Source organism: Ursus arctos, unplaced genomic scaffold, assembly GCF_023065955.2.
Source record: "Ursus arctos isolate Adak ecotype North America unplaced genomic scaffold, UrsArc2.0 scaffold_32, whole genome shotgun sequence".
In the NCBI taxonomy this organism is placed as follows: Eukaryota; Metazoa; Chordata; class Mammalia; order Carnivora; family Ursidae; genus Ursus; species Ursus arctos.
Genome location: NW_026623008.1, coordinates 26,454,311 through 26,466,467, shown reverse-complemented (window position 1 = coordinate 26,466,467; position 12,157 = coordinate 26,454,311). Strand labels below are relative to the sequence as shown.

The following is a 12,157-nucleotide window of genomic DNA, read 5'->3' as shown; positions in this document are numbered from 1 at the left end:
ATTTCACAGTGGCCAGATTTGCTCATCTGTTAAATCAGGTTAATAATACCAACCTCACCAGCTTGTTGGGAGGATGGAGTGAAAAAGTTTGGTGCAAATGCTTAGTGCAGTGACAAATAGGCAGTAGAAATAATACTAAGGACTTATGTAACAGGGGCTGTTTTAAGTGATTTTCATTATTTCATTTAACCTTTTAAGACAGGCACTATCATATTGCCATTTTACAGATGTTAGTTCTGGGGCCTAGGATTTAGAAACTTGCCTAAAACCACAAGAGACAGAACCCAGGTGTAAATCTATGCAGTTTGACTCTGATCTTTTCCCATAACTGTTATACTGTGCTGTCTCCCTGTAGATAGTACTTAATAATTTTTTAAATTTTTGCTTTTTGATCATGGAATCTAAGAGTGTGTTTTCATGACTGACCATAGACGTGCTATTGTTGAAAAAGTATTATGCTTTGGCTCAGATGGCTTCATGTTTATTTGACAAATAGGTTTTAAGCACCTGTGTTGCCATTACTGTGCTAGGTTCTGAAGGGATGCAAGAAGAATAAGATGTGGCCTGTATCTTAAAAGAAATTACAGTTTAATAAGGGACTCAGATGTGTGTACGAATAATTATAGTACAAGCTAGAAAATTATGCTACATATGAAAAAAACCCAAACTTCTCAGGTAATGCAAAGAAAGAAGAGATTATTTTTAGGTAATTCAGAGGAAGAAAAGATTCTTTCTGGTTGTAGAGATTAGGGAAAGCTTTGAAGGCAGGTTATAGTTCATCTTTAGTTTAAGGAAAGGAAAATTATTAAGTCTGGGATTTTCTGAGGTATGTGTCCATCACTGTTTTTATAAGGGACGGGCATCTGATTGTCAGGCTCTCATCACTTGGGGAGATGGAAAGAACTCCGAGGGACTTTGCTTGAGTTTGTTCGTTAGTTCGTTCTTTTTTTTTTTTTTTTAAGGATTTTATTTCTTTATTTGAGATAGAGTGAGAGAGCAGGAGTAGGGGAGCAGAGGGAGAGGGAGAAGCAGGCTCTCTGCTGAGCAGGGAGCCCGATGTGGGGCTTGATCCCAGGACCCTGGGATCATGACCTGAGCCAAAGGCAGCCGCTTAACCGGCTGAGCCACCCAGGTGCCCCTAGAAGTTTTATTTGCAAATCATACTTTCCAAAGGAGTCAGTTTGTTTTGAGGGTAAATCTGTCCATTATTTTGAATACTAAGACCTTTGATATACTGGTGATTTTAGCATGAAGTAGTGTCTGGGTAGAACAATAACCAAGTCAGTACCTTTACAAGTACTCTATATAATCCACATAGGGGTGTAAGACATTAAGAAAACAAGGAAATAAGTACTACAAGACGATTTTGTGTGATAAAAAGAAGTATCACTAGTCAGTATTAGTTTTTAAATTAATGATTTCAGGAGTAAAGCCTAAGGATATTCAGAAAAAAGAAAGATCACTGTGGTATGGAAGAAAGATGAATTTGAGTTAGTTCTTGAAAAATGGTTGGAAATAATTACACTCAACTTTAATTTTCCCTATAGTCTTTTCTGGTATAAAGTGTTTTATGATAGGAGCTTTAAAATTCTACGAGGACTTTTTCCTACCTTTCATGTCATGAAGGAACTTATGTAGGGTAAGCAAGAATGCTGAAAATGAGTAACCTTTTGGGATTTCTTTTCTCCAGGTATAAAGTAAGAATGATAATTGCAGTCAGTTTTTTTGGTTCGTCACTTTGTAAGATATTTTGATACAGAGAAGATATTTCCCAGATTTTGCTTGCTTATGAAAGTGCCGCAAGTCTTGAGTTTGATTGTATGCTACGTTTTATGTCTCTTGTCTCCTGGTCTGCATAGAAGTGCTTTTAAATTACTCAGAATAAGGCACCTGGGTGGTTCAGTCAGTTAAGCATCTGCCTTCAGCTCAGGTCATGATCCTAGGGTCCTGGGATCGAGTCCCATGTCAGGCTCCCTGCACAGTAGGGAGTCTGCTTCTTCCTCCCTCTGCCCCTACCCCTTGCTTGTGCTCTTTCTCTCTTGTTCTCTCTCAACTAAATGAAAATGAAGTCTTTAAAAAAAAATTACTCAGAGCCCTTAAACCCACACAGAATGCTTTTTTTTTCTGAATTCATATAGTGTGTGTAATCTGAGCTACATTGAGTAATACTGAGTATGATGATATTGTACATGTATAGTTTTCTCTACCTATGAGTTAGGTAGGGGTAAGTGATAGTATAACCATTTTATAGACTTGGAAACTAGGGCCCAAGTTCAGAGTGCTGAGCCCAGATTATAAGGAAGGTCTACTGGGGCACTTGGCTGGCAGTGGAGCATGCAACTCTTGATGTCCGTGTTGTGAGTTCAAGCTTCACCTTGGTTGCAGAGCCTACTTAAAAAAAATAAAAATAACCAAGGTCTGTTGGGTTCTAGTACAATTGGTCTTTCACACTATTGTATACTGATGTTCGTTTTGTTGCCCATTTGTTTCATCTATGTGGATCTTGTAAGTTCTTTGTCAAGGTTCAGAAATTCCCTAGTGCTATGCGGGCTGTTTCCTCAGAGGGCCATGGGAATCTATACCATCTCCCCTTACTACTCATTGGACGCACAATAAATGTTTAAAAAACACTTTTGGCCTTGTATTAAATTCATTTCAAAATTGACCAATTTACTGCCTAGAATTTTAGCATTTCTTTTAAATGTGACAGTAATTCTTTGTAAACAAGCTTTTTTCTTTCCAAAATAAAAACACTTTTTGGGGGGCACCTGGGTGGCTCAGTTGGTTAAGCCTCTGCCTTTGGCTCAGGTTGTGATCTCAGAGTCCTGGAATCAAGCCCTGAGTTGGGCCCTCTGCTCAGCAGGGAATCTGCTTCTCTTACTCTCCCTCTGTGGTTTCTCTCTCTCTCAAATAAATAAATAAATAAAATCTTTTTAAAAACAAAAAAAACCCCAGCTTTTTTTCTCATTATGAAAATAATGCAAACTTACTAAGTAACGTGTTCTTATAAAAATGGTACAGGTTTAGTATAGGCATTTTAGGAAATGCTAATAAGCAAAAAGAAAGAAATAAAAATTGCCCAGTGGCATCTAATACTCTTCTAGTCCTTTTTCTTTGCATAGATAGTAATATATCCATAAGTGAATTTTTTTTAACACTTTATTTTTTGCGACAGAGAGCGAGCACGCGCAGGAGCGCGTGGGGGGGAAGGAGAGGGAGAAGCAGACTCCCTGCTGAGCAGGGAGCCCAATGCAGGCAGGACTCAGTCCCAGGACCCTGGGATCATGACTTGAACCGAAGGCAGCCTCTTAATCCACTGAGCCACACGGGTGCCCTGAATTTTTTTCTTTTATGACCAAGTTTGCAAACTAACAGTCTTTAAGTCTGTAGCCTGTAACAAACAAAAGTGTGTTTGTTTAGGAGTTTCAAGGCAGTTTGATAATATCTACAGGTATAATTGGTGTGTTTTTTCCCCAAGTCTAAGAAGCCATATTTTGGTTCTACAACTCTCAAACATTTGTAGAATATTTGACTGTAGCATTTTGTTCTTTAAATCCTATTAAGGGATTTTGGCATTTCAGAAGCTTTCAGACAGGAAACATGTCTCCCAGGGAAGATTATTCAGCACTATTTGAAAATGAAAAGTGAAAGTGAGAGTGAGATAGGGAGATTTAGGCTTTTTCCGAAGCTACAGACTGAATATGGAGTTTTCTTCCTTAGGCATTAATTGCTATCTCGATATTTGTTTATCTATGTAATCTGAATGAGTCTGGTTTAACTAGATAAGATTAGACTATTGGGATTTTTGAGGTATTTTTAAATAGTGTTAAGATATTTGTTAGAATTTTTGCTCTGGCAGTCATTTTAATTTTCTCTTTGCTTTGGAAATGGTGTTGATTTACTTTTTAAGGTGATTTATATTCTCAGTTGATTTTTTTGTTCTTTCTCGAGATGACTCCTTAATTTTTATTGTAGCACTGGTCCTTCATATATGCTTTTGTGTGTGTATAAGTAAAATAACATTTGTATTTTAGAGACATTTCAGGGCTTTGAAATCATGTACCTAAAGACAATGGCCATTGGCTTGATTCCTTCAGTTTCTTTGAAGGTTTGGTTTTTGCATTTCTAGTGCCTTCAGATGTATTTAACTGTTTTCAATTGTCAGTGCTCAAATATATTCTCCAACTGAGATTGACCTTAATAAAATACGCCAATGGGTTTAGCATGGAGAGTGAAAGAGAATAATTAATACAGTTGCCCATTGAAGTCTTCTAAAAACAGTGATTAGTAAAATTATTCAATAGAGTGATTGATAAACCTGTTTGTGGCTGCCTGTACAATAGCAGTAAATTTCTGATGAGGTAATTTTTAACACTTTTTTTCTTTGAGCAGATCATGACAAGATGTTTAAGATGAGTGAAAAAATCTTGCTCCTATGTGTTGGAGAGGCTGGAGACACTGTACAGTTTGCAGAATATATTCAGAAAAATGTGCAACTTTATAAGATGCGAAATGGTGGGTAATACTTGGAATGTAACTGTCATTGATTTGTCTTTAAATACTCTCTACTGGCAATTCTACACATGAGCAGACCAGTGTGGTCATATTTTTTTTTGAATCTTCCTACTTTTAAAACTTTTAGACCCTCCTGATCCTAAAGATTTTCTGCAAAAATCCCAGAGCCAAAAAGAGAACCATTATAACACTGATACTTGAGGGCCACCTTGGAGATGAACATGGCAGTATCAGACTTTTTAAGTGTTAGGTATTTCAGAGGATGTTATTTGAGCTAAAGTATATCTGAACCTCAGAGCTAAAAGACCTCAGATAAACTTGGTTTTACTATTTTTTTTTTTAATGTGACAAGTCACTTAGCCTCTTTGGGTCTTTATTTTCCTCACATCTAAAATGGGATAATAATAATATTAATGAATAATATGTAAAATGTTTATAAACTTAATGCTCTGTGTAATTTTGGGAGATTTACTGTCATAGAAGAGTTCTGCCTTGCCTTTCTGGTAGATTCTTGTTTAGGAAGATAATTAGGATTTTTGTGAGTTCCCTTGGGGGCTAATGAGCTCTAATCCTCATTAGAGGATTCCTCACTAGGATTTCCTCATTAGAGAAAGCCTCACTATCAGATAATACTAGCCACTAGCTTTATGACCCAGGAAAGTTTATAGTGACACCCTAGCAGAAAGGACCTTACTTCAGTTACTTACTTCATAGTTTAGTACACTTATAATTTTTTTTTAAAGATTTTATTTATTTGACAGAGAGAGACAGCCAGCGATAGAGGGAACACAAGCAGGGGGAGTGGGAGAGGAAGAAGCAGGCTCCTAGTGGAGAAGCCCGATGTGGGGCTTGATCCCAGGACCCCGATATCACGCCGTCAGCCGAAGGCAGACACTTAACGACTGCGCCACCCAGGCGCCCCAGTTTAGTACACTTATACACAGCACTGATACAATGTGAAACTGTGAAAGAACTTAATTTGAATATAATGATATAAAATGGCTAGATATGACCCATTTATATAGATGTTAGGCAGCAAATTGAGCATCATGCATTCAGTTCCATGAATACTTTTGTGGGCCTCCTCTATCTTAAGCACTCTGGCTAGTACTACAGAGAATTCAAAGATGAAAAAAGAACCTAAAGCACGTGGCACTCAGGTTTAAGCAAGTTGAGAATATTTCAAGGATTATTTTTTAGTGGTTCTCCACTTCATTTCTACATGGCAGGCGAGGGATGCCAGTAATGTTTCTCAATTACGGTAGCTACAGCAATATTTCACTGCCCTGTCCTGGGAGAGGGAGGGAGAGTTAACAAGAGTTGAGAGGGTTGCTTGTTGCATGGGTGTTAGGGTTTAAAGTCAGTGCACAAAACAAAAACCGTGTATGATTAAAATGGCCTTTAAAATCTTTTAAATTACCTGTCAAGTGTAGTTTTGTGTATGTAACCCTGCACAGTAATTCTTATGCATATTAAAGGTCAAGAACGGAGGTAAAATAAGGGAAAGGAGGAAAAATCTGTATGTAAATAGGTATCAGACCTTTCTGCCTTTACAATAACTGTCAAATCCTTAGTGGTGTTTAGGGGATTAGGTGAAGAATTGAAAAATATTCCTGCTTGTTCACAGTTGTTTGCATTATAATTTCATATGCAGTAATAGACTGGTTGTGAGGATGAAGTTCAATAAACTGTGAAAGCACCTGGCACAGACCCTGAAACACAGCTGCTGTTCAGTAAATATTTGTTAGAATTTTAATCTAAATCTTACCTGCTGTAACACTGGTGTTTGATAATAACTTAACCATGTGCTGTCTTTCCAAAGTTGCATTTTCTGCATGGGTCTGCTCAGTTGTGGGTCGTTTGTGGCTTTTGACTCTAGATCCCATTTTACTGGAGGGGGTTAAGTTCCAGAGGGAGTGCATTATTAAATGCACATATGATGGCATTCCTCTGGGCTGTAGTGTTGTTGTCATTATAACTTTTTTTGAGAGGTTTTATGCTCGAGATACTCTATTTTTTAAAATGTTGTAGATAGTGATGGAAACATTTTTTTTCTGTTGCTTGTACTTTTGAAAATCATATTTAATAAAGTTATTTATTTTTTAAAAGAAAACCTTTAAAGTATGACCCTGAGGCCATCCTAACTTCTAGCCTCTCTTTTCCCAATATTCTTTTTAAATAAACTTTAAAAATCAGCACCTCGAGACCTCTTTCTTTTTTCCCCAATACCTATGTATTTGTACCCCCTTCCTTCTATAGAGGAAACCACAGTCTGTTGATGAATGACAGCTTACGCAAGGCTTGGTTCTGTGTTGCGGCCAGGAATTACTGTCAGTGCTGACGAGCTATTTCACCACCGTTGCATGAGGAAAGGGACAAGGAGGATTGTACTCCTCTTTCTGTGTACTTTATGTACTCTGGGCATACAGAGAGTGGAAGGATGTAAAAACAGGAGTAGTAGAATGATTTGGGGTGCTGTTATTCCTTCTGCTTCACTTTAAGTATGACTGTTTATCTCTTGTACCAGGTTATGAATTGTCTCCCACAGCAGCAGCTAATTTCACACGACGAAACCTGGCTGATTGTCTTCGGAGTCGGGTAAGCAATAGAGCAAGCAGCCTTACATGAGAGCAGAAAAATCTGTGCTTATTCTATATTCTTATTATACATTATATTATACATGTGTAGCATTTTTGCCCTTTTTTGGACTTCCTAAGCCCTTCTCCTTGGTACTTGTTCGTTCTTCAGTCTCTTTGGACTTGTTTTCTTTTTTTGCATAGTTGCTAATTAGAGCCTGAAATGCAAATATACACTCCCAGAGAATTTGGATGGGGCACACCAATATGAAGGCCTGTGAAAGCCTTTAAAAATGTGTTTTCGAACTGTTTTCATAGGAAACCATGTTCCTTAATTCCTGTGGCTGAAGGTTCTTACATGGTAGTGGAGGAGAAACTTTGAAAATAACAATGCAAATTTCATCTTTTTTTTTTTTTAAGATTTTATTTATTTTTTTGAGAGAGAGAGAGTGAGAGAGAGATCACAAGCAGGTGGGTAGAGGGAGAAGCCGACTCCTCGCTGAGCAGGGAGCCTGATGCAGGACTTGATCCCATGACCCTGGGATCATGACCTGAGCCAAAGGCAGATGCTTAACTGACTGAGCCACCCAGGTGCCTGCACATTTCATCTTAAGATTATGTGTCTTTCTATGACTTTTCTTGCCAAAGCACACAGATTTATTCTTCTTTCCGTACTGCCAAGAAAGTTCATATGATTGCTAAAGGTGTGTATTATTCCCTTCCCACAGGGACTAAGTAAATGGAGCCTTATCATGTGACCTTACCCCCTGTGCCTGTTTACTCATCTATGAAATCGAGATAACTTCCTAACCCCACAGGAGTGCTAGGAAAATGAATGCTTGTAAATCATAATATTTAACATTCATATGACTTTTGCCCAAAGCATTTTGCTTAATAATTTAATCTACTTGCGATTCCGCTGAGATATATAGTAGTTAATTCTCTATCACTGATACGGAATGAATGGCATAAAGTGGCAAAGGGACTAGCTGCAGGTCACACAGCAGGTCAGACAAAGCGACAGTAATGGTGCCATAATTACTTGACTGTTCTGCCTTACATCAGCTCCTTGTTTTTTCGGTAGTGTTTCTAGAACATCAGTGCTATTCATATTTTTATTATGGTTTTAGTTTCATCTGCACTTGCTTAAGCTGAATTATGACAGAAATCTAAACAAGTACAGGTGTTGTTTTTTTTAAAGTTACTTCAGAATGTCTCAATAAAGAGAACTTCTTTTTCTCAGTGCTACCTTTGGCCCAGGGGCTTGTGCAATATAAGGATCATGAGGTTTGAAGAGAAGCTAGAGATATTTTGGCGGGAAGGAGGAGACAGATTTACCTACATTGTTTTGATTTAGGTAAAAGGTCAGTGGCCTTTTCTCGTTCACTGCTCTGTGAGAGAGGAAAATGGGTCAGATATGACCTTTCCTGCCGCTCAGAAATTCCTGCGGTATTTGGGAAAGAGTATGTTGTGGCTTGCTGTGTAAAATATTCCTTCGACTTGTCAGGCCGAACTAGAATAAGAATTCCAGCTTTGGGTACAATGAAGACCTCGTCATAAATACAGCAGACATTCAATGACTTCAGCTCCTTTTAGAATTGAGATAAGCGTGGCAGTGTGCTTCATGTAAATGCAGTGGTTCGGGTTAATCTCCTTGCAGAAATGTTTGCTGTCTTAACAAATAAATATGCCTTGTAGACAGTGACATAGGGCTTTAGTAAATACTGACTACGTCTGCCTATGGTTCTGGGCCCAACCTCTGCTCCCCCACCCATCTATCCACTTAGATTGTTAGCTCTAAAATATGAGTCTATATTTTAGTCATTTTATTCTGGGGAGAAAGGTGATGATATTTTTTCAGTCTTCTAATTAATAAGTGTGAAGTCACTAGATTTGGTACAGTTATACAGTTACACCAGTTGGCACATGAGACTTATTTCAGGTCAGCCAGTTACCATGTATAACTTTGTGTCTATAGCTCAAATTGTCTGATTTCTAATTTGGGGTGTGTGTGTTTGTTTGGGGGTGGTATTTGGTTGGGAGGACATTTATTTATTGTGGAGTATATAATGAATTTTTTGTAAACTGGTTCTTTAAGATGCAAGCACATTTAGCATTGCGGTTAAGCACTGTCTCTGGAATTAGACTGCCTGAGGTTTTGTTTAGTTTTTTAAAGATTTTATTTATTTATTTATTTGAGAGAGAGAGAAGAAGCAGGGGAACGGGCAGAGGGGGAGGGAGAGGGACAAGCACATTCTGTGGTGAGCACGGAGTGGATGCGGGGCTCCATCTCATGACCCGGAGATCATGACTTGAGCTGAAGTCAAGAGTCAGAGTCAGATGCTTAACGAAGAGTAGGATGCTTAACTGACTGAGCCACCCAGGTGCCCCCTAGACTGCCTGAGTTTAAATCTTTGCTCACTGACTTACTGGCTGTGTGTCTTTGGACAGATTCTAAGCTCAGTTTCTCTATTTATAAGATAATAGCACCTACTTTACAAAATTATTATAAATTAAATGAAGCAATTGTGCAAAGCTGTTAGCACAGTGTGGGGCACATATGACTAATAAATGACTTGCTTCTCTGCTGCCATTGCTGCTTGGTTGAAGAAGCAATTTAATAGGTATAAGTTAGTTTTTTATGGGAGATTCTTCGTTGTGCTATTTTAGTTGAACTTATTTGCTGGTAAAGAGGATATAAAGAAGTATTGATATGGATAAGGAAGACGGAAGTAACGCAAAATTGGTGATTTATTATGTGCAAGGCTTTGTTCTAGATCATCACAGTCCAGTGTGGCAGCCACTAGTCATAAATGGCAATTAAAATTTTAAATTATTAAAATTAAATAGAATTTAAAATTTGGTTCCTAGGTGATAGTCTCTGGAACTTTGAATGAAAAGTAAACTTTTATTTCTATAAAAAAATTTGGTTCCCCCCAAAAAAGAAAATTTGGTTCCTCAGTCACATTAGCCACTTTTTAAGTGCTCAGTAGCCACATGTGGCTAATGGCTACCGTATTGGAAATTGCAGATATAGAACTTTTTCATCATCATAGGAGGTTCTCTTGAACAGTGCTATTATAGATAGTTATATATGTGACTTTATTTAATGCTTACTATGACACCATAAGATGAATGTTATCCCCATTTTATTTATAAGCCTATGTAGACTGGTTAGTAATAAAGAGGTTAAGTATTTCTGTTATGTGTCCAGATATACCAAAGACACATGTATAGCCTGTAAAAGTCTAAGGTAAGATTCTAAATTCAAATACCATATTCTTTCATACTGTCTCCTTAATTAGTTACTGGACTAATGTACAAATATGTTTGTGTGTTTGGGGAAGTATAAAATTTCCAGTTCCATTAAAGTGTCAACATCTCCATATAAGGGGCACCTGGGTGGCTCAGTGGTTGAGTGTCCGACTTGATTTTGGCTCAGGTTGTGATGTTGGGGTCGTGAGGTCCAACCCTGCATCCAGCTCCATGCTCAGCATGGAGTCTACTTAGGGTTCTGTGTCTTCTCTCCCTTTGCCCCTCCCTCAGTTCCAGTGCACGCATGCACATGCATTCTCTCTCTCTCAAGTAATAAAATCTTTAAAAAAAGACCTCCATGTAGGATTATTATATAGATTAGGTAAAATATGTGCCCATTGTAAGCGTTCAGTAAATACTTGCTGAATAGGGGCATCTGGGTGGCTGGTTCGGTTAAGTGTCTCCCTTCGTTTCAGGTCATATTCCAGGGTCCTGGGATCGAGCCCTGCATTGGGCTCCCTGCTCAGCAGGGACCCTGCTTCTCTTTCTCTCAGCTCCCACTGCTTGTACTCTCTCTCTCTCTTGCTCTCTCGCTCAAATAAATAAATAAAATCTTATATATATATATTTATTTGCTGAATAAATGTCATGCAGTTGGTCCACAGATACCACTGAAAATGTTATTGTACGTTTATATATTAGAAGGGAATTTTATTAAAATATATTTTTAAAGATTTTATTTATTTATTTGAGAGAGAGCAAGAGAGAGCACATGCGTGGGGGGGAGGGGCAGAGGAAAAGGGAGTGCAGACTCCCCACTGAGCACGGAGCATTGCAGGGCTCAGTCCCAGGACCCCAGGATCATGTGAGCCAAGGTCAGGTGCTTAACTGACTGAGCCACCCAGGCTCCCTTCATTAAAATATTTTTAATGAATGGATGTTACTTCACCATATACTATGAAATTAAAGATGAAATCAGCAGGAAGAGATGGAAAAAAACACACAGAACGGGGGAAAAAATCAAGAGGCTTCATTCTAGTTTTTATTTAGATGTATGTGTACATTGAGTTGATCTCCCCTCTCATTATACCCCAAGAAGCAGGAAGAGGGCTTATTAGGCTTTTTGCTATGGGTTTGACTCCCCAGTTTTGATTATTTATGAGGCTTCTTTGAGCATGGGTTTTGGAGTCACATGTATCAGAGTTCTAGGCTGTTCTCTCATATGTACTAGTTTCTGTGGTCTTCACTAAGTCACTTAATGTTTGCTGAGCCTCACTTTCTTCATCTGTTAGGAAGGAAGGAGTGATCAAATGTGGCAAATTACAAGAACTGAGAATTAACCATTGGTTTAATAAAATATATTTTGAATAAGTGAATGATACCTCCCTGAAAATAGTCAGTCAGTCTTTCTTTTTTCTTTCTTTTCTTTTCTTTTCTTTTTTCTTTTCTTTCTTGATTTTATTTATGTATTTGACAGAGAGACAGACAGCCAGTGAGAGAGGGAACACAAGCAGGGAGAGTGGGAGAGAAAGAAGCAGGCTCCCAGCGGAGCAGGGAGCCCGATGAGGGGCTCGATCCCAAGACCCTGGGATCATGCCCGGAGCTGAAGGCAGACGCTTAACGACTGAGCCACCCAGGCGCCCCTGAAAATAGTATTTAATAATGACTTCATCATTAAGAACATGGTATCTGGATTTTTAATAGGATTATTTTGAAAATTTTGTAATGGCTTATAGGCATAGTTTGCACTATGCTTATTTAAATTCTCCTTATGATTTGATTAATGGGCTATAGAAGAGAGAGTGGTTAAG

At 38.3% G+C, this 12,157-nt stretch overlaps 1 protein-coding gene across 2 annotated transcripts in view; it reads left to right on the top strand.

Annotated features, from left to right (window-relative positions):
* PSMB2 (proteasome 20S subunit beta 2) overlaps window positions 1-12,157 on the top strand; it is a 32,644-nt gene that overhangs the window by 796 nt on the left and 19,691 nt on the right. For both annotated transcript variants that reach the window (XM_026516692.4, XM_057305393.1), the window contains exons 2-3: window positions 4,393-4,515; window positions 7,043-7,113. In XM_026516692.4, coding sequence (XP_026372477.1) covers window positions 4,393-4,515; window positions 7,043-7,113 — 194 coding nt within the window. The remainder of the gene's footprint in view (window positions 1-4,392; window positions 4,516-7,042; window positions 7,114-12,157) is intronic.